This window comes from Rhinichthys klamathensis, unplaced genomic scaffold, assembly GCF_029890125.1.
Source record: "Rhinichthys klamathensis goyatoka isolate OS25496 unplaced genomic scaffold, OSU_Roscu_1.1 h1tg000144l_1, whole genome shotgun sequence".
In the NCBI taxonomy this organism is placed as follows: domain Eukaryota; kingdom Metazoa; phylum Chordata; class Actinopteri; order Cypriniformes; family Leuciscidae; genus Rhinichthys; species Rhinichthys klamathensis.
Genome location: NW_026606679.1, coordinates 998,245 through 1,021,413, shown reverse-complemented (window position 1 = coordinate 1,021,413; position 23,169 = coordinate 998,245). Strand labels below are relative to the sequence as shown.

Genomic DNA, 23,169 nt, shown 5'->3' with positions numbered 1-23,169 from the left:
ATATACTATATCATTTACAAAAACTTAAATTACCCTTATATTATAGACATTGATAGAACTGACAGCAAAACTATAATGTATTCTGCTTGAAGCAAAGCACTTTTGGACCAAACAGTTGGAACACATCAGCACTTACAAAACTTTCCCTGAGTTATCATTATTTGCAATTATCAGAAGAAAAAACGGATTGCCCAAGATCACTTCTGAGGGCGGATGGCACTGATATAACACAGTTTCCCTATAGGCTCATACTTGCGTATACTTGTCAAACCATGAGGGAGAAAAATGAAAGAATTTGTCCCCTTGTCAGTTTCTAGATGTTACCTAACCTGCACAGCGCTTTGTATTGATCTGACACACCCTTTGTCCTCAAATGCTTTCCTAGTTCAGGCTCATAAAGGGAGCAGCACAAAAGCACTGCAATGAAAATCTAAACAGAAGGCAAAGAAAAACACATGGATTAAAATGCATTCAGAATGCATGCTTTTGTTTGGAGGAAAAAAGAAAAACAAATGCTGCACAGAGAGATACAAAAGCAATTTCCTTAAAAAAAAAGTCTTTGTCATTTGACAATGTGAGTCATATTGGGATTATTTAATAAAAGAAAATTCTTTATGGTTTTATTGCATTATAGCTAATTGCAAATATGACTCACAAAGTGCAATGTATTATAACTTGTAAATGAATATAATTTCACAGATGTTTCTCCTTTGGATTACAATTATTATTAGTAAATTATGCTTGCATTAATATTTAATTCATGCCCTATATTTACCAGCTGCACATTACCAGCTTTGAATAGTTCAGACCGGAACAACAAATAACAAAAGTGTTATTTTGCACCTAATTACTATTTTTCACTTAATAAGGAGCAGGAGCATCAGATTTTTTCATAAACTTTAGGCATTAAACTTCGTCACACTCCTCTATTTGTCACACTAGAGGAGCTGTGTAAATTGTGCTTGACTATACCATAAAACGATATATCATCAAATGTTTGACTTTTCTCTGACGCTTCCCTGTACTTTATTGACACTACGCGCCTAAAACTTCACGAAGAGAACCACCCTTTAAATCGTTGGCCATGTTACTGTTGAGTTCAGTATAAGTTCATTCTATCTGTGAAGTTACACCTCTATAGGGACACAACCTTGGTCATAAACGCATCGCTTGTCTACAGTAAGCAAGTCTATGTGAAATATAAATACTCCTGCAGCAAAGCATGAAACTGTGGCATATAAACTGAAATAATGTGAGCCAGGAGCGGGAAGTCATGTAGTCCAACTAAAACACATCAAGACATCTCACCCACATTTCAAAACCTATTTGTAAAACAGCTGAACTATACAAGATCCATTTGCTTGCGATTTAAATAAAGCAATTTAGCGTTTTGTTACAGAAAAAGTCTTTATCATTAATGCCTCAAGCAAACATAATAAAGAATCACAAATGATTTTTATTCTTCTCACTCACAGTCTCTTCTCAGTTTTTATGGTGATGGGTGTTTCATATCCGACCTTTATTTCTTTACTATAAAACACTCCCTGCCATCAGACGAAGCTTAATTATTAAAGGGCTTTCTTGTTCTCCTATCAGGCCATCAAATTTACGGCCTTAACGCTTGCTAAATATTCTTCCCTTTTGTTCTGGTTGCTTATTATTTGTTTTTGTACTTTGTTCTTGTCACCATGGCAACAACATTAAGGCATATCTTCATATTTTTGGAAGATTTATTACAAGGATAGTGTAAATAATGATTTAATCCAAACAAAATGCATCACTTGAGATTTTGATGGCTAAACTTTAAGAGTTATAAATAAAATGTATTTTCTAATAAAAAGATTAAAACATTCTATTCTATACACATGTGATAAAGCATATTTTCGAATAAAAAGATATGAACCATTCTGTTATTTCTATAATCTTGTGTTGTAATAACTGTGGCTTTGCTGCAGCTTGCTCTATGGGTGTGGCTCAGTATTGGCACCCTGAGGACAGAAACTCTCACTTTCCTAGTTCTTGTATTTGCAGAACCGTTTTCCCCTCAGGTTGAAAAGAAATTAAGGTAACTAAAATGTTAGTTGAAGTTTGTGATTTTCTAAACAATATAAACTCATGATATACTGTATTGAACATTTAGAATGTATCGTTAAGGTTGGATAAATGTATTTTAGTCCAAGTTGATATAACTGTCCCGATGTGCATGTATATACGCATATATACAGTATCACACACACTCTATATCGTTCATATATATTATGTACCATAGACCATATATACATACAATTATGTTCCTTTTAAATCCACTGAGTTTGAGTGCACAAAAGGTTTTTTAACTAAACTACAAGACTTAAGCATAGTGCAGTTCAAATCAAAAACGTACGCATTCTATTTTCTTTCTTCACTATGGTAAAATGCCTTCCTATAAAATCCAGAACTTGATATGAAACACATTCAAACCCTGCAGTTGGCTGAATGCTGTGTGAGTGCATGTGACCATGAGTTTGTTTTGGAGAGGGAGGCAATGGATTCTCACTCCACCTCCTTGGCTAAACCACAACGCCCATCCTTACAGTTGCCTCCCTCTATTTCCAAATAAAAGAAGATCATGGGGTCATCTTTTCCTCACTTCTCACACTCTCTTCAGTGAAAGAGCAGAACAGCAAGCCTCCTCTGCAATCATGTCTCAATACGCACGTAGTTCCATGGGTGGAGGATCTCAGTTCTCCATGGGAGGAGGATCTCAGTTCTCCATGTCCGGTGGTGGAGGCGGCGGTGGTCGTGCTGGCAGTATGTACGGGGGAGCTGGAGGATCTGGAACCCGCATCTCCAGTGCCTCTGCTTCTCGTTCCTTCTCTGCTGGAGGTGGTGGCGGCTTCGGAGGTGGTTCTGGTTTTGGTGGTGGTTCTAGTTTCGGTGGTGGAGGTTCTGGTTTCGGAGGTGGTGCTGGTGATGGCATTGATGCTTCCGCAAATGAGAAAGCCACCATGCAAAACCTCAATGACCGTCTGGCCACCTACCTGGAGAAGGTGCGCATCCTTGAGAAGGCTAATGCTGATCTTGAGCTGAAGATCCGCCAGTTCCTGGAGAGCAAGACGTCCCCCTCTGCTCGGGACTACAGTGCCTATTACGCTACTATCAATGATCTCCAGAACAAAGTATGTGGTATTGTCAGAAGAACAAAATTGAAACAGTGATTAGTAAATAAATAACTACTTATCTTTTGTTAACTTACCTGTATACTAATAATGTGCTAAAATAAAGGACGTCATATGCAGTTTATGAGAATGAACATACAAGTGATTTTTTTGTGTGTGTACAAAATAACCAATTAAATCTTTGAGGACTTTGTCTTTGTATTTGATATATTTAAGAGATATTTTAACACTAAACTCAAAAAATTCTCAAGAGATTTCTAAATTTGGCTATATGCTTGTCCCCTGTAGATCCAGGATGCGACTCGTATTAATGGAGGCATCTACCTCAGCATTGACAATGCCAAGCTGGCTGCAGATGACTTCAGAGTCAAGTAAGTCCACACATGACTAAGAGAAAAGCGATCAACATCTCAAATGGGTCCAAGTGATTTACAATGGTTTCATTTCTCTGCAGATATGAGAATGAGCTGAGCATGAGGCAGTCAGTAGAGGCAGATATTGCTGGGCTGAGAAGGGTGCTGGATGAGCTGACAATGGCCAGATCTGATCTGGAGATGCAGATTGAGGGGCTGAGAGAAGAGCTGATCTTCCTCAAGAAGAACCATGAGGAGGTAAGTTGGTGATTGGTTCACACACTCTTTGATAAGTTATTCCTGTATATGAAGCAAATGCTCAATGGTTTGATATCGCATCTTTAGGAACTCTTGGGAGCACGTGCCCAGATGAGTGGACAGGTCAATGTAGAGGTTGACTCACCACCACAGGAAGACCTGTCAAAGGTCATGGCTGAAATCCGTGAGCACTACGAGGGCGTTGCTGCCAAGAACCGAAGAGAACTCGACGCCTGGTTCCAGGCCCAGGTAAAATCAGACTATTTATATTTGTCAAAAGAAACCAATACCAAATCAAAACCAAATATCTTATCTGACTGCTCTTCTGTGGATTGTCTCTCATAGAGCGAATCCATCAACAAAGTCGTCGTTGAAAGTACAGAAAACCTTAATTCATCCAAATCAGAAATCAATGAGCTGAAACGCACACTCCAGAGTCTTCAAATCGAATTACAATCACAACTCAGCATGGTAAGTAGATGACCAGGTCAGTCTTGAAATTTGCGGTTTTGAAACATCACAAAGCCTTTAGAATAATGACTCTTCCCTCAACAGAAATCGTCATTGGAAGGCACTTTGCAAGAGACACAGGCCCGCTACGGCTCCATGTTGTCCGGCTACCAATCGCAAGTGAGCAGCATGGAACAGCAGCTGATGTCACTTCGTGCTGATCTGGAGCGCCAAGGTCAAGAGTATAGGACGCTTCTGGACATCAAGGCCAGACTGGAGATGGAGATTGCAGAGTACAGGAGACTGCTGGATGGAGAGGCTACTGGGTGAGATGCTAAAATACACATTCACACCCTGATTTCTCAGTAAATGAGATTGAGATGATTCTGAATACTTTTCTCCCCATTTTTTCCCCCAACCTCAGAAGCACTCAAACTGCACAGACCTCAACCAAAACCTCAACTTCAACTACACGCAAAGTGGTAACCATTGTAGAGGAGGTTAAGGACGGCAAAGTGATCTCCTCCACCCAGGCAGTTACCGAGACCAAGTGAGATCTCAAACAAGAAGAACCAGCACAGGAACTCTTGAGATTAAACAACCTAACTCAGAGTGATGAAAAACAATAAAGTGCTCGAAATGTGCTTCTGTGTTTGAGTCTTATTTTATACTCAGATTTTTTTTTCTCCAGAAATTATTTTATCAGGAACATTTTTTGCCTTTTACAAAAACCTTATGTGGAATATTAGGCAACCTTTTTTTATGTTACATGTTTTATGTTTTATGTTACAGGCATACATTAAAAAGTTTGGGTTTATTAAAAAAATATATTTTGGAAGATACTAATACACTTTCTAGTCCGATGATGAAAGGATGAAATGGTAGCGTATTTATTAAAATAAGCAAATTATCAAAATTGATCAAAAGTGACAGTAAAGACATTTGTAATTTGACAAAAGATTTCTATTACAAATAAATACTTTTCTCTAGAGCTTTCTATTCATTACAGAATCCTGATAAAAATTATCATGGTTTCCACAAAAATATTAAAAACATTGATAATAATGAGAAATGTTTCTTAAGCAGCAAATCAGTATATTAGAATGATTTTTTTGAAGGATCATGTGACTCTGAAGACTGGAGTAATGACTAAAATGGAAAAGTTAAGTTAATTTAAATTGTAATATTTCATAATGTTAATGTTTTCAGAGTATTTGATCAAATAAATGCAGCCTTGGTGAGCATAAGAGCAAAAAAAATCTTGAACAATTGTGTACACGCATAAAAAACAAACAAAAAAACAACAACTAAAACAAATGTGTGCAAAAGTCTGCAAATCCAAACAGTTATATCCATTTCAACACAAATGAGTTTTATGGTTTTTGTTTTAATACTCTAATAAAACAATAATACCTACCAATAATATTGTATAGAAAAATATTTGCAAAAGCTATGCCACAAGGGCTAAAGCGGCTTGTCAATAGGGCTGTGCACTTATACACTCATGTACCCCTAAAGGGTGTAAATAATTAATATGCATCCTTTAAAAGTAGACAAGGTAAAAAAAAAAAAAGGGGGGGGGGGGGGGGGGGGGTCGGGCTGGGGGGGGGGGGGTTTGGGGGGGGGGTTTGGGTAAAAATACAACCGTTTCAAAAAAAAAAATCCAGCGCAGGTCTTATACTGAAAGATCATTGGGTTTTAACAATCTAACATTGAGACATTTTCATTTCAATCCAATGAGATACTGACCGACAAGTTATCGGTAGATATATGACCATCATAGCTTGACCATTGGGTCAGGACAAAAACAACCTGTGGCATTGTAAAGATGAGGCTTACCTTTTTTGTAGCCCCACTGATTTATTTAACATCTTGGGAGAGGTGTATGATTCATTATTTTGGGAAAGCTTTTGTCGAGTTTGTGCAGGGATTGAATCAGGGTTCAGATTGACGCAATAAAAGAATAAATATATGGGTGGATGTGGCAGTCACATTCAGATGCCTGCTATAAAGACTGAAGCTGTGCATTAATGTGCACTCATTACATAACACATTGAACATTTTAACATCAATATCAGATTCTCATTTATCAGTTCACTGTCTGCTGGACACTGACCTCTGTGTGGAACCAGCGTCCTGGATCCAATCCATAATACGTAGGTCTCTTCTTCTGCCACAGTGGGTTTTGAAGTTGCTTTCCTCCAGTTTTGTTTATTTGAGAATATTACACATAATATGCGATGGCTACAAAAGGAAAAAAATAGGTAATTGCAAATAATAAACAATTTTATACTTAAAGGGGCTGTATGTAAGAATTCTCATGTATTAGTCGCTTTTTATTGCCAATGTGTGAATAGCTTGTAACAAAACTTAAAAAACGAGGCCTTCCCCAACTTTCTAGGTTGTGAATGTCTGTAGACTTATTTTTATGTGAAGGAATCGGGATGGTCTTGCCATGAAAATCAAAAGATGTGATGTTTACGCGCTCCCCCGAGAGCCTCTCTCCCGTTCAATGACACATGAAATGAATGCTTATACAATGTTCAGGATTATGCCGAAAGAGCTATTCTGTTGGCCTATTGTAATGTCAATGTGTCATGCAAAGAAGGGAATAATTCCAACGCATTCTCATCCCAAGGCGTCATATACTGACGCTTTTGCCAAAGCGTCTACATCCGACGCACATGGCACCCTTTAGCGTCAATATAACACGCTTCGGTTATGGGTAGGTTTAGGTCTGGGGTAGTGTTAGGGTTAGACCACTAGGAGGCGCCATATATCTGCGTCTCATATTGACGCTAAAGGGTGCCATGTGCGTTGGATATAGACGCTTTGGCAAAGGCGTCAGTATATGACGCCTTGGGATGAGAACGGGCTGATAATTCAAACTATAGTTTCACATAGTCATATACATATACATATATATATATATACACACAGTCTCAAATGTACTCCATAAACTATTATAAGTGCAATTTTAATTTCCTCATCTCTCAATATGATGCCGGTAAATAGCGGAGCTGGAGCAAACATATCCACATCGCTATTTGGGGTATTAGGTATCAATAAAGTGTAGAAGAGATGGCATTGGCCTATATCTCAACTTGAATTTCTAATCTTCATTTTCTTTCTTATTCACTTTCTCTCATCTTTTACGGGCCCTCTAGGGACCTCTAGTGGTACAGTTTCACATTACACTTACGTTTAGTTAACACAAAGCAATGCAGCTTCTCAACACATATCAGATGCTTTCTTAACTGCTGCTTTCTCACCGCTGTCATTTTTGTTGTGGTTATTTTGTTATTGAGAAGAAAGCATGCAGCACGTTTACATATTCATCTAAACATCGCTCTCAGCAGCACTGACAGCGTCTCGATGTTCGTTATCAGTACAGTTGCTGCAAAGGTATTTTCAACTTCTTTTTCAACGTCTAAGCAAAGAACAAAAAAATAAGTTTGCAGGGTCATTGAATCAGGCTCAGTCTCTATTATGTTATGTGTGCACCAGTGCAAGCACGAGCAATAACCTGCAGTTCACTTGACTTCTCCACTTGTTGTCCCTAATAACAAGGCTTTCTGAATTCTAAATATAGCTCCTTTAAATTCTGTCCAGTAGAGAGGAGGTTAATTATCCCCTGCTGGTAGATGCTGTAATTACACCACTATGTACTGAAGGCCTGTTCCTCTGTTATAGGCCATTTACTGTATTCTAGTGAAAGAAGTACTTTTGCAAGCAATATTTAAAATGACCAAACAAACATATAATGGCCCAAAAATGTCTCCATAAAATGACGGCAGCATCCAGGTTGTACTTCAGAGGCTGCATGCACTGCCATTTCAGTGACTGAGATGCTAACGGACAGCTTTCTTCAAGTGTTTTAGACCTCCTTAGTTCAGTCCAACATTTTAAGCACACAGTGGAAATAATGACATTACAATTGGTTTCATTTTCATTAACAAGATCAGTAATGAGTGACTCCTGGTGGCAGAACGATTAAATTGCAGGCTCGCTTTCTTAATGTACTTACTACAACACAAACTGTCCAATGGTAAACTAGTTCCTTGAACAGAATGCTGCACACACACTGTCATTTCCAGCAAACTATCTGATCCTGCCGTTACATAACACGTGTCAGAGATACAACAATACTTGTGAGAAACAATATTGTACAGACTTGCGAGCATTTGCTGCATTGTAGTGACTTATACTTGTCTTTCATCGGTGACCAACTTCACATGAAAATCGATGGTGTTCTTCAGGTTTGACAGCTGTAACATGATACCACCAGCATTTTATCATTTAATGACACATGCAACTGTTTTAACTAACCATAACTCTCTGCTACTCTAAGCTGACATAAGAATTCCTATATTTTAGCATAAATCTTTTAGCTATCCTCTAATTGTTAAAAACCACAGCACTAATAAATCTGAGTTAGAAGTTAAACATTTAATTCAACTGCAGGAAAAAGCAACCATACTTTGTTTAAATTAAATTCTAATAAAACAGTTAATCAAAGTACTATAGCTGTTGTGTCTAAATGTAAAAAAAAATAAAAAAAAATAAAAAACTGATCACATTTGATGTTTTCTTGCACAATTTTGTGAAATTTCTGCATAATTGAAATGCTGTTCCATTACCTGGCACTTTCAACCTGACAACCAACATGAACACTTCCTTGTCTGCCTCTGTCATTTAGTTGGTCATTTGAGTAATTTGCCCAGTGGGTTTATAGACTGAAAGGTGATATTTATTTTTTTACTTCAATCGTCTTATTGGATAAAAAAAGAAACATTAAATCTAATCTAATCTAATCAATGCATTTTGCAAGAACAGAGATAAAAGCTACAGAGGCCCACTCTGTAATGAATCTAATGAACTTCACATGAAAAGGGTTTGTTGTACTGTCATCGCACCTTAAACTATACCTAAATAAATGATCTGCTCTGGAGTGGACAAATATGAGAGCTGATCATTTCAGAATCTCAGAAAGGGCTTCATGTAATTGTTTAACTTTGAAAATGGTTTAATGTTGAGACTTGACAGATTCAGTGGGTGAAACAGGTTTATCTTGCCTGAGGTGCGGGATCTGGATGAGGTGTTGAAATGGTGTAGAGATAAGGAAGGTTTCAGTGTTATGTGTGACAAATGCTGAGAACTTTACTACGGTTTTAAAATTTAATGTAATTTTTGATTGAAAAAGGTGCATCTAATAAAGATAACAATCTATTTATTTTAATATCTCTTGATTTCAGAATTGTAAAAAACAAATTTCATATAATGTATTCGAGTACTAACACCACTGCCTATTAAATGTTCACCCAAAAATGAAAATTCTGTAATTATTTGCTCCCCCTCATGTCGTTCCAAACCCGTAAGACTTTCGTTCATCTTCGAAACACAAATTAAATCTCAAAGCTTTCTGTCTCTCCATAGACGGTCCGTGATTTTTCCAAGTAATACATGTTCCTGGATCAACATATTTTGTTGATCCTGGAACCATATTCCTGTCTGAAAATGTCTACGCAACTAACGTTTTGATGCTTCAAAAAAGTTAATAAAGAGATCGTAACTAATCCATATGAATTGAGCGGTTTAGTCCTAAATGTTCTGAAGAGACACTATTGCTTTATATGATGAACAGATTGAATTTAGGCTTTTATTCACATATAAATATTCATAAGTTCGCACATCAACTGTGGTAAAAGCACGTTCGCTTGACATGTGAGAACCAATGAGGTTCATCCTCGTGTTACGCAGCACGTTTGAGCTCCAGCAAGAACATAAATCTAATCTAATCAATGCATTTTGCAACAGAGACAAAAGCTACAGAGGACCACTCTGTAATGAATCTAATGAACTTCACATGAAAAGGGTTTGTTGTACTGTCATCGCACCTTAAACTATATGATCTGCTCTGGAGTGGACAAATATGAGAGCTGATCATTTCAGAATCTCAGAAAGGGCTTCATGTACTTGTTAAACTTTGAAAATGGTTTAATGTTGAGACTTGACAGATTCAGTGGGTAAAACAGGTTTATCTTGCCTGAGGTGCGGGATCTGGATAAGGTGTTGAAATGGTGTAGAGATAAGGACGGTTTCAGTGTTATGTGTGACAAATGCTGAGAACTTTTCTACGGTTTTAAATTTAATGTAATTTTTAATTGAAAAAGGTGCATCTAATAAATCTAACAATCCATTCATTTTAAGCTCTTGATTTCAGAATTGTAAAAAACAAATGTCATGCAATGTATTTGAGTACTAACACCACTGCTTATTAAATGGTTAGTTCACCCAAAAATGAAAATTCTGTAATTAATTGCTCCCCCTCATGCCGTTCCAAACCCGTAAGACTTTCGTTCATCTTCGAAACACAGATGAAATCTCAGAGCTTTCTGTCTCACCATGATTTTTCCAAGTAATACATGTTCCTGGATCAACATATTGTGTTGATCCTGGAACAACATTCCTGTCTGAAAATGTCTAGGCAACTAACGTTTTGTTGCTTCTAAAAGGTTTATAAAGAGATCGTAACTAATCCATATGAATTGAGTGGTATATAGTCTGACATTTTCTGAAGAGACACGATTGCTTTATGATGAACAGGTTGAATTTAGGCTTTTGTTCACATATAAACATTCATCAACTCACACATCAACTGTTGTAAAATGAAACTCAAGCATGTTCGCTTGACGTGTGAGAACCAATGAGGTTCATTCTCGTGTTACGCAGCACGTTTGAGCTCCAGCAAGAACCAATGAGGTTCATTCTCGTGTTACGCAGCACGTTTGAGCTTCAGCAAGAACCAATGAGGTTCATTCTCGTGTTACGCAGCACGTTTGAGCTTCAGCAAGAGGTTTGTTCTTGTGCTTCTGTTTGTTCCCTGATCAGTGTTTAAATGTGAATAAAAGCCTAAATGAAATCTGTTAATCATATAAAGTGATCGTGTCTCTTGAGAAAATTTTGACTACACCGCTCAATTCATATGGATTAGATTTACGATCTCTTTATGAACTTTTTGAAGCGTCAAAGTGGTAGTTGTGTCTATGGAGGGACAGAAATGGCTCAAATTTCATAAAAAAAAGATCTTCATTTGTGTTCCGAAGATAAACGAAAGTATTACGGAATTGGAACGACATGACGGTGAGTAATTAATGACAGAATTAAAATTTTTGGACACACTATCCCTTTAAGCAACAAGTTAAAATATATTTTGCACAGACGAAAAGAAACAGAACATGCAAGCACATAAGTGTGAAGATTGACAAGTTCAGTTCAGTTTAGTTCTTTTATTTATAAAGCAAATTTAAAACAGCCACAGGACTAACCGAAGTGCTGTACAAGCTCAAATAACCAAAGACAAGGACTGACAGCTGAAACTTTCATAACCTCCAAAATAATTGTTTTCTAAGGAAATGTGAAACTAAATGATAACAGAACATTCAAACCGGTTATCAGCCACACCTGCTGCCTTGGGGACCTGGGAAATGGTTTCACTATCAACCACCTAAGGCAATCTTTACAGTCCCTCCCTCCCCCCATTTGTCCACATAAAAGGAATAAGGGTCGTCTTCTCCTCACTCATCCGCTCGTTCTTTCACCAGTCAGAGCAGACAACGACAGCAAGCCTCCTTCAAAATGATGTCTTCTTCTTCATCCACCCGCAGCTACATGTCCTCAGAAGGATATTCTCGCTTATCTGTCTCTGGTGGCGGAGCTGGTCGTGTCTCAGCAATGCGTGCCGGTAGTGTGTATGGAGGAGCAGGAGGAACCGGTGTCCGTATCTCCAGTGCCTCTGCTTCTCGTTCCTTCTCTGCTGGAAGTGCTGATTTTGGAGGTGGTGCTGGTTTCAACCTGGCTGATGCCGTTGATGTGTCTGCAAATGAGAAAGCCACCATGCAAAACCTCAATGACCGTCTGGCCACCTACCTGGAGAAGGTGCGCACCCTTGAGAAGGCCAATGCTGATCTTGAGCTGAAGATCCGCCAGTTCCTGGAGAGCAAGGCCACTCCCTCTTCTCGGGACTACAGTGCCTATTACGCTACTATCAGTGACCTTCAGGCCAAGGTAAGTGACATAACTATAGAACATAATTACTCAAGACAATCATTAAACCACCTTAGACAAAAATTAACCAATTACCAATATTTCACCATTCTTTGTCTGCAAATAATATATTCAAAGCATGTGATTGCATTGCATTTCTTCAGTACTTGACTTTTTATACATTTTCGTTCTGTCCCCCTGAAGATTCAGCATGCTACTAGTGTAAGCGGAGGCATCTACCTCAGCACTGACAATGCCAAGCTGGCTGCAGATGACTTCAGAGTCAAGTAAGACTTAAAAAATAAAAAGCACTTCCAACATCTATAACAAACCCAAGACATTTATATTGATATAATTGTGCAGATATGAGAATGAGCTGAGCATGAGGCAGTCTGTAGAGGCAGACATTGCTGGGCTGAGAAGGGTGCTGGATGAGCTGACAATGACCAGATCTGATCTGGAGATGCAGATTGAGGGGCTGAGAGAAGAGCTGATCTTCCTCAAGAAGAACCACGAGGAGGTAAATTGGTGATTGGTTCACACACTCTTTGATAAATAAGTGATTCCTTTAAATGAAGCAAATGCTCAATGGTTTGATATCACATCTTTAGGAACTCTTGGGAGCACGTGCCCAGATGAGTGGACAGGTCAATGTAGAGGTTGACGCACCACCACAGGAAGACCTGTCAAAGATCATGGCTGAAATCCGTGAGCATTACGAGGCGGTTGCTGCCAAGAACCGCAAAGAACTTGAGGCTTGGTTCCAGTCCAAGGTAAAATCAGATTTAATCTGTTAATTTGCAAAGAAGGATTGTAATAAAAACCAACAAAAGACATATCTGACTCCTTTTTTGCTATGGACTGCCTCTTATAGAGCCAAGTTATCCACAAAGAAGTTGTTGAAAGCACAGAAACTCTCCAAACATCCAGATCAGAATTCACTGAGCTTAAGCGCACTCTCCAGAGTCTTCAAATAGAATTACAATCACTACTCAGTATGGTAAGCAAGCACCGACAAAAAGAGGAATCTTGTAAAGTGTTTTGTTATCATCAAAATGTATACAATAATGACTTTCTCCCAACAGAAATCGTCATTGGAAGGCACTTTGGCAGAAACACAGGCCCGCTATTCTGCCATGTTGTCCGGCTACCAGTTCCAGGTGACCAGCCAGGAACAGCACCTGGTGCAACTTCGTGCCGATCTGGAACGTCAAAGACAAGAGTATCAGATGCTTCTGGACATCAAGACCAGACTGGAGATGGAGATCGCAGAGTACAGGAGACTGCTGGATGGAGAGGCTGTTAGGTGAGACACAACTTCAACACACAATATAAAAAAATATATAAAAAAAAGCATTTAGACTAAACATTAATGTTCTAATTTTAATAAGTATAACAACTTTATTTATTTAATATTCTGCATTTTCTATCTCTGCAGCACCTCAAGCACAAGCTCAAGCACAAGCTCAAGCACAATCTCAAGCACAAGCAAAACCTCAACTACACGCAAAGTGGTAACCATTGTGGAAGAGGTGGTGGACGGCAAAGTGGTCAGCTCATCTTCCGAGACCAGCCAGATCGTGTCTTAACAAACGAGCTCTTGAGCAAAAGCTATCTCCATCAGAGTGATAAAAAGCAAATAAACTGGTCTAACTGTGCATAATTGTTTGTCTTTTTCTTCTGTCATTTGCACCTTGAAATCAACTTAAATTTAACAAATATGGAAAGTTGTCAATTAAAAACAATAATTATCTAGCATGAAAAAAAAAACGGTGACAATTAAAGACTGCTCAAGAATCACATAGCTGTTTTAAAATTGAGCTACAACTTTAATAATCAAATCCCATAGTCAAACATAATAACCCTTACGAAAAAGAAGTTTATTCAAGTGTGCCATTAGTATACTTTTAAACTAAAAAATAAGTATACTTTTGTTACCGGTATGTGTGGTTGGAAGCACAAGGAAGCCAGAGAATAGGAATAAACAGGATGTAATATAACACTCAGGAGAACACTCATTAACACAGGATAACTTTTACACACCATACACAAACGAGAACCGACCAGGGGTGTATTCCAGAAAGCAGGTTATGTGACATACCCGGGTATGTTTAAGAGTAGTAAGCGGATAACCTCAACCTTCGGTTCCAAAAACGGAGGTAACTTTCAGGGTATGTTAGTAGTCATAGCAACTCACTCTCTGAACTTAACCTGCTCCGGAACAGGTTATGTTCCAGAGTTAGTTTGTTTCAGAAAGGTGACGGAGCATGGCGTGCCCTTTTGAAGACGATCCAGTGGATGTGGAAGCACAGATAATACGAAATCTTTTCCGCTGTGAGAGGGTGATACGACCACGTATCGATGTGTTTTCGTATCCAAATGAATATTTGCGGGAGCTTTACCGTTTTTCAAAAGAATCGTTAATTTATGTAACGAAGATTTTGAAACCATACATAGCAAACGTGACACATCACGGATTAACGCTTAACACGGAGCACATTTTGTGCATTGCCCTTCGCTTTTTTGCGACGGGGAGTTTTTTGTATACAGTAGGCGATGCAGAGTATGTGGGAAAGGCAACTGTGTGTAGGGCTGTTCGTAACCGTTTGCACTCAAACGGTTCCTTCACACTTTTGTACAGTTCCCTGGTCATAAACCACCGAGGGTCTTTAAAGAGGAATTCCACAGAGTGGCGGGTTTGTCCGTTCTATGATATTCTATGACAGACCATTACTTAATCTATCCATACTGTATACAGTCACAATGTTTCTAATTATATAACTTTCAATTTCAGGGTTCCCAAATGTGATTGGGTGCATTGATGGAACCCACATTCCCATTAAAGCTCCTTCAGTCAATGAGGGAGACTATGTTAATAGGAAGTCAATCCATAGTATCAATGTGCAGGTGACAATAGATTTTTTTTGGGTGCTAAATGTTTGGGTGTTTAAACCATTAAATCACCCTCATTACTGGTCCCCACTAACTAGGTAGTATGTGATGCAACCCACCTCATCACTAATGTTGAAGCCAAATGGCCAGGGTCTGTACGTGATGCCAGAATGTTTAGGGAGTCATCATTGTGCCACAGATTTCAACTGGGTATGTTTTGCCTTACACAATGTTTTTATTTTTTTTGTATTTTTTTTTATGCAATTATACTTTAACTACCTTTATAGGACACTTCAATGGTTACTTGCTGGGGGACAGAGGGTACCCTTGTCTGCCCTATATGATGACACCCTACCCTGAACCTGAGCCTGGACCACAGGCACAATTCAACCTGGCCCACAGCAGAACACGGGTCAAGGTGTAAATTACCATAGGCATCCTGAAGGCAAGGTTTCAGTGCCTGCGTGGGCTCAGGGTTAGCCCAGAAAGGTCATGTGACATCATAGCTGCTTGTGTTGTTCTTCACAACATTGCCACACTGAGAGGTGAAAGGGCCCCCCTTTCTCTTGATGAAGATGGCCAAGAGGAACCCCCAGTGAACCCAGTAGACCAAAGAGATGGCAGGGTGTTACGAGACATGATTTGCCAATATCACTTTAATTAAAACCAGTTAACAGTCAAGTGTTGTTCATTGTTTCTTTATTTCTTGTAACAAAAGACATTTGTATTTATTGCTTTGGATTTCATTCAACAACAAATGACAGATTAATGTTCACATACTGTTTCCCACCTTAAGCTAGTGCTCCAGCAATTCAATTTCAAGACTGGCCTTTTTTAGGTTAAGCCTTTCCTCCTCCATTTGAAGCTGTATAAGGTCCATCTCCATGTCACTTTTTCTGATTTGCTTTTGAAGGTGGACCTTATACAGCTCTTTGGCAGGCAACTAGAAAGACAGAATAATTAAACATGACTGAACAAGTCTGTAATACAAACACAGACCAAATATTTAAATGAGGAAGGAGAACTGCAGAACATTTCTTACACTGCTAAGATTCTGTGTGGAGGTAGATGAACCCTCAGCTGTATTAAACATCTTTTAATGTTTTACGGGCCTTAGCCTTCTTTCTATTGGCTACATAGAAAACTAAATTACATTAAATACTAAATTACATGGCGTCAGTAACAAGTTTAGTAAGTTTAGAAAATATTTGTCACGGTACGGTTACCAGAAGTGAAGGAGAGGACTCAAGTGCAGCATAAGGGGTATATTTATTAACAAAACACAAAACAAAAACCCACGAGCGGGAAAACATAAAAGATAAAGCATAAAACAGAACCAAACTAGAAAACCAACCTGACAAGGAACAACATGAGCATGACAAGGAAAACCGGGGAAACATAAAGCAAAGATCCGACAAAGACTGCATACAAGGGGAGACTTATAACGGGAACAAATCAAGAGGGAAACAGGTGGTTGAACTCAAACAATAATCAGGTAACGAGGGGGAGGGATCAGACAATGACATGAGCACATGGCCCAACATAACAAACACCCAAGTGTCACACAGGACAGGACAGACACGTGACACTACCTCCTCCCTACGGAGCGGCTACCAGACGCTCCATCCGGTGGCACGGGAGGGACACACCAGGGGGGCACGGGAGAGACAGGAACTGGCCAGGGCGGTGAAGAGCCCTCGGGCGGCCAGGGCGGTGAAGAGCCCTCGGGCGGCCAGGGCGGTGAAGAGCCCTCGGGCGGCCAGGGCGGTGAAGAGCCCTCGGGCGGCCAGGGCGGTGAAGAGCCCTCGGACGGCGAAGACCCCTCGGGCGGCCAGGGCGGTGGAACAGGAGCAACCACCGGCTCAGGAACTGCAGCAGGCACCGGCTCAGGAACTGCAGCAGGCACCGGCTCGGGAACTGCAGCAGGCACCGGCTCGGGAACTGCAGCAGGCACAGGCTCGGGAGCAGCAGCAGGCACCGGCTCGGGAGCAGCAGCAGGCACCGGCTCGGGAGCAGCAGCAGGCACCGGCTCGGGAGCAGCAGCAGGCACCGGCTCGGGAGCAGCAGCAGGCACCGGCTCGGGAGCAGCAGCAGGCACCGGCTCGGGAGCAGCAGCAGGCACCGGCTCGGGAGCAGCAGCAGACACCGGCTCGGGAACAGACACCGGCTCGGGAACAGACACCGGCTCGGGAACAGACACTAGAACAAAAACAGTCACAAAGACAGACACAAACACAGACACAAAAACTGGGTCAGGCTCAGGAACAGGCACTGGCTCTGCCTCCGGCTCTGGAACGAGCACCGGCTCCGCCTCCGGCTCAGGAACGGGCACCGGCTCAGGAACGGGCACCGGCTCAGGAACGGGCACCGGCTCCGGCTCAGGAACGGGCACTGACTGTTCCACTGGCTCAGCCTCCGGCTCGGAAACGGGCACTGGCTCTGCCTCCGGGTCAGAACCCGCAGACACTGGCTCTGCCTCCGGCTCAGGAACAGCAGAGACTGGCATATCCAATATCCGAGCCAGACGCTCCAGGTAGTCCCAGTTCAGGAAGGCAGAGGAAACAGGGACAGTCTCTCGCTGGGCAGACGGGACGGGGACAGTCTCTCGCTGGGCAGACGGGACGTGAACAGTCTCTCGCTGGGCAGACGGGACGGGAACAGTCACTCGCTGGGCAGACGGGACGTGAACAGTCTCTCGCTGGGCAGACGGAACGTGAACAGTCTCTCGCTGGGCAGACGGAACGTGAACAGTCTCTCGCTGGGCAGACGGAACGTGAACAGTCTCTCGCTGGGCAGACGGGACGGGAACAGTCACTCGCTGGGCAGACGGGACGGGAACGGTCTCTCGCTGGGCAGACGGGACGTGAACAGTCTCTCGCTGGGCAGACGGGACGGGAACAGTCTCTCGCTGGGCAGACGGGACGTGAACAGTCTCTCGCTGGGCAGACGGGACGTGAACAGTCTCTCGCTGGGCAGACGGAACGGGAACAGTCACTCGCTGGGCAGACGGGACGTGAACAGTCTCTCGCTGGGCAGACGGGCCTTTCCTCCTTCTCCGTCCGCGACGGCGAGAAGCAGGTCTCGAATTGTCCCCATGGACCGATGAAAATTTGGTTGAGCAAAACGTAGCGATGAAGTAGTCCGGGCAATCCAAATACTCGTCATCCATGTGATGATCAACCAGATTCGCCCAGTAAGACTCCTCGTCCTCCATGCTACTGAGTCCCTTAGTGGTCGGATCTTTCTGTCACGGTACGGTTACCAAAAGTGAAGGAGAGGACTCAAGTGCAGCATAAGGGGTATATTTATTAACAAAACACAAAACAAAAACCCACGAGCGGGAAAACATAAAAGATAAAGCATAAAACAGAACCAAACTAGAAAACCAACCTGACAAGGAACAACATGAGCATGACAAGGAAAACCGGGGAAACATAAAGCAAAGATCCGACAAAGACTGCATGCAAGGGGAGACTTATAACGGGAACAAATCAAGAGGAAAACAGGTGGTTGAACTCAAACAATAATCAGGTAACGAGGGGGAGGGATCAGACAATGACATGAGCACATGGCCCAACATAACAAACACCCAAGTGTCACACAGGACAGGACAGACACGTGACAATATTACCTTGCTTGAGAATGTTTTTGTGTTTCATTTTGACTTGACTCACACTTCTTCTGGCTCCAGAAGGATTACACCAGAAGAAGAAGCTGACATATAACAAGCCAATTATGTGCATTACTACTGTAATATTAAGAAATGTATGGAGGCCAACAAGTAAATGCTACTTGTCTATTTTTACATGCCCCAAAGAATTTTTGCCTAATGAAAGGGGAAAATAGCCCATTTATAATTTTCTAAACTCACGCATTTACTCTGTCCGTTACTTTTTGCCAAGCCAACTCTCTTTCTTTTGCTGATGCAGCAGTATTGCTTTTTTTTTTTTTAGTTATAACGGGCTTATAGTCTTCATAAGCAAGCATTAAAACCTCTAACTCAGTTTCACCGAAGTATGTAGCTCGCTTTTTTTCTCCCTTGGTTTCCATGGTGACTCCTGAAATCGGCGATCCATTGAAAATGTCTTTATGTACTCGCCGTGCGCACGCATTACCTCTAGGTTACCAATAGGAGGTTGATTAAACTAACTCCTCACAGGTGTTTTGGAACCGACATACCCAGAGTAAGCAAGTTTGGGGTTAATCAACCAAGAGTTCAAGGTTTATCTGACGGTAAGTTAACCTTGCTTTCTGGAATACACCCCAGGAATAAGGGAGAACACAGGGTAAAAATACAAAGAGAACAGAATAGGGAAACAAGGCACAGCTGGGGCAAATCAACTCAACACAGGTGAATAATCTGAACACTAACGAGGAGCGGGAAAACTGGGAACAGGACTGAACCAAATACACAATGACGGGGGGAAACTCAGAAAACAGATACAGGACAGACATAACTAACATTACGCCCCTCCTCGAAAAGGCGTGTCCCCACGCCGTATAAACATCCAATAGGGGCGGGAGGGTGGGCGCCCTGGAGGCCGACGAGGGTGTGGCTTTCCCGGAACAGGAAGTCTCCAGGTCTCCAGTCTCCTTCCGGTGGCCAGGGCGGATACCCCCAACCCCCAAGGCTCGGGCTGGACGGGACCAGCGGAGAAGGCTCGGGGCTGGACGGGACCAGCGGAGAAGGCTCGGGGCTGGACGGGACCAGCGGAGAAAGCTCGGGGCTGGACGGGACCAGCGGAGAAGGCTCGGGGCTGGACGGGACCAGCGGAGAAGGCTCGGGGCTGGACGGGACCAGCGGAGAAGGCTCGGGGCTGGACGGGACCAGCGGAGAAGGCTCGGGGCTGGACGGGACCAGCTCGGGGCTGGACGGGACCAGCGGAGAAGGCTCGGGGCTGGACGGGACCAGCGGAGAAGGCTCGGGGCTGGACGGGACCAGCGGAGAAAGCTCGGGGCTGGACGGGACCAGCGGAGAAGGCTCGGGGCTGGACGGGACCAGCGGAGAAGGCTCGGGGCTGGACGGGACCAGCGGAGAAGGCTCGGGGCTGGACGGGACCAGCGGAGAAGGCTCGGGGCTGGACGGGACCAGCGGAGAAGGCTCGGGCCTGGACGGGACCAGCGGAGAAGGCTCGGGGCTGGACGGGACCAGCGGAGAAGGCTCGGGACTGGACGGGACCAGCGGAGAAGGCTCGGGGCTGGACGGGACCAGCGGAGAAGGCTCGGGGCTGGACGGGACCAGCGGAGAAGGCTCGGGGCTGGACGGGACCAGCGGAGAAGGCTCGGGACTGGACGGGACCAGCGGAGAAGGCTCTGCAGGGTTGAAGTGAAGCTCAGGCTGAACAGGGATGACATGAAGAAATACTGGCTCAGTGTCAAAGTCTATAAGCCAGTCTTCAAACTCCACTAAAATTCCCACTGGCAAGGCGGGCTTGACGTGATGCGCAGGCTCAGGCACGACGATCTTGGCGGGACGAGAATCTGGCAGGATGGTCTCGGCAGGACGAGACACTGGCAGGATGGTCTCGGCGGGACGAGACACTGGGCTCTTGACGACTCCCACAGTGAGGGAGGATCCACATACCCATAACGCGCGGTCGATGAACTCGACAAAAGAGAGGTGAACATCTCCCATCAGCAGCATCTGGGCGAGTAGATCGTCCATCCCACTCCAGAACTGCTGTTTGAAAGATTCCTCATTCCACCTCACAGGTCGAGGTAAACCTCCACATAATCCTCCAGCGAGCGACCGTTTTGCGACATCCAGTCCTCCACGTTCATTTTTTAGAATGGTCGGTTCGGTTGTTCTGTCACCGGTACGTGTGGTGGTTGGAAGCACAAGGAAGCCGGAGAATAGGAATTAACAGGATTTAATATAACACTCAGGAGAACACTCATTAACACAGGACAACTTTTACACACCATACACAAACGAGAACCGACCAGGAATGAGGGAGAACACAGGGTAAAAATACACAGAGAACAGAATAGGGAAACAAGGCACAGCTGGGGCAAATCAACTCAACACAGGTGAATAAACTGAACACTAACGAGGAGCGGGAAAACTGGGAACAGGACTGAACCAAATACACAATGACGGGGGGAAACTAGGAGGGACCCGGAGGGAAACTTTGTTTTTCAGGAAAACAAATACAGGACAGACATAACTATAATTCAGTCTACTTTTTATGTACTTCTCTGAAATATACTTCAAATTGCACTTAAAGGTGCTCTAAGCGATGTCACCCGTTTTTTAGGCCAAAACTTTTTTTGTCACATACAGCAAACATCTCCTCACTATCCGCTGGCTGCCTGTCCCCTGAACACACTGTAAAAAAACGCGGTCTCTGCAGACACCCCAGGCTCCACAAACGGCAACAAAAACAAACTGGGCTAACCCGCTCCACAAAACATGACAAACAGTTCCAGCCAATCACCGACAAGAAGAGTTTGGGGGTGTGGTTTAGGGGGTTAGTGTGCGGATGAGGAGGAGGGAGGGTCTAGCTAGCCTCCGTTTTTTTTTTTTTGACAATACTTTAAACGTCAACAAGAAGTGAAGTCACCCGACATCGCTTAGAGCACCTTTAAGTATACTTGACATACTGACAGAAAAGTCTAAGTATATTTGGCCTATACTTGTTGATGGAGATAATTAAAAGTATAATTAAGTATTCTAAGTATTCTTGGCTTGTACTTGTGTTTACTATGTTGATTGAGTAGCTTATTAAATACTTTTTTTAAAACATACACACTGTCTTATACACTAACATGTTCAAGTTTATATAGTAACAAGCTTTCGCGTAGAATAGCTTATAGAGCAAATAAAATAAGCATGGAACTGAACCTGATCTTGTACACGATAATAATTACCCTTACGAACTTTTATTCAAGTGTTTTATTAGTAAACTTCTTTTCAACTAAAAATAAGAAAGCATACTTTTAGACATCATTTTATATACTTCTCAAAAATATACTTAAAATTACACTTAAGTGTACTTGACTTATACTGAGAGAAAATTACAAATATATTTGTCCTGTACTTGTACTGAATCTTTTGATCGAGATATGCACTGTTACGTTCCGGCTCAAGGAAGTAACAAAAGAAAGGGTTCAGAGTCCAAAAATATATTTAACAATATATTTATTTAAATCTAGGGGTAAGTAATAAAGAAAATAGTTGTTCAACAGTAAATAAACAAACACTTAAGAGAAAAACAATATGATGGTCCAGCTCCTCAGCACAACTGCAGGCTCCCCGGTAGACAGAGGGCAGACATCTTATATCCATCCACAAACTCAAGACAGGTGTGGATCCTTATCTGACAACCTATCAAAAGAGAGAAAAAACAAACAGAAAAAACCCAAAACAAAACTAATCCGTAACACCTCCCCCCTTAAAAAGGGAGAGATTCTCGTTAGAAACTCTACCTTATACAATTTCCAACCCCAAAGCATACATAAGTTTATGAGGAACAAAAACAACCCTACCGGAGTTAACACCAAGTCATTAACCATTACAACTTTCCCAACTCCCCGCATCTCTTGGTTTCGAAACCAGCAATCTCCCGGCGCCTGGAGAAAGCAAAATTAAGGAATTGAAAACCAAAGAAAGAAAAGAGAAGAGGAAAATGATTGTCAAAAGACTTATTCTCCACCACATGGGGCACGGGACAAGGCGTCAGCTAAGACATTATCTACGCCTTTCACATGACGAATCTCCAAAGCATAAGGCTGTAAGAAAAGAGACCACCTAATAAGACGCTGATTTGGATTCTGCAGAGAGTGAAGAAATGTAAGAGGGTTATGGTCGGTGTACACCACAGTGGGCATAGTCCCACAAGACACATAAACCTCAAAATGCTGCAGGGACCAGATCAACGCTAACGCCTCTTTCTCGATAGTCGAATAGTTGGTCTGATATGAATTGAATTTCCGTGAAAAATAGCTGACAGGGCGATCGATACCATTCTCATCAACCTGCAGCAGAACAGCTCCCGCTCCAACCTGACTAG

The 23,169-nt window shown here is 42.3% G+C and overlaps 2 protein-coding genes and 1 pseudogene across 3 annotated transcripts in view; all 3 read left to right on the top strand.

The window, feature by feature from the left end:
- Window positions 1–2,632: 2,632 nt before the first annotated feature.
- LOC130090438 (keratin, type I cytoskeletal 13-like) overlaps window positions 2,633–23,169 on the top strand; it is a 32,494-nt gene continuing 11,957 nt past the window's right edge. The window contains exons 1-7 of one of the 2 annotated variants that reach the window (XM_056257810.1): window positions 2,642–3,158; window positions 3,447–3,529; window positions 3,613–3,769; window positions 3,857–4,018; window positions 4,115–4,240; window positions 4,325–4,545; window positions 4,644–4,863. In XM_056257810.1, coding sequence (XP_056113785.1) covers window positions 2,682–3,158; window positions 3,447–3,529; window positions 3,613–3,769; window positions 3,857–4,018; window positions 4,115–4,240; window positions 4,325–4,545; window positions 4,644–4,773 — 1,356 coding nt within the window. In that variant the 5' untranslated portion in view covers window positions 2,642–2,681 and the 3' untranslated portion in view covers window positions 4,774–4,863. Of the gene's footprint in view, window positions 3,159–3,446; window positions 3,530–3,612; window positions 3,770–3,856; window positions 4,019–4,114; window positions 4,241–4,324; window positions 4,546–4,643; window positions 4,864–23,169 lie in introns of those variants that run through there. The other variant, XM_056257808.1, reaches the window with a different exon arrangement.
- LOC130090440 (keratin, type I cytoskeletal 13-like) lies at window positions 11,789–13,928 on the top strand. Its single transcript, XM_056257815.1, has 7 exons — window positions 11,789–12,286; window positions 12,470–12,552; window positions 12,629–12,785; window positions 12,877–13,038; window positions 13,140–13,265; window positions 13,351–13,571; window positions 13,704–13,928. The coding sequence occupies exons 1-7, from the start codon at window positions 11,858–11,860 to the stop codon at window positions 13,852–13,854; spliced, it is 1,329 nt and encodes a 442-aa protein (XP_056113790.1). The 5' UTR covers window positions 11,789–11,857; the 3' UTR covers window positions 13,855–13,928.
- Window positions 14,338–16,227, top strand: LOC130090441 (putative nuclease HARBI1; annotated as a pseudogene).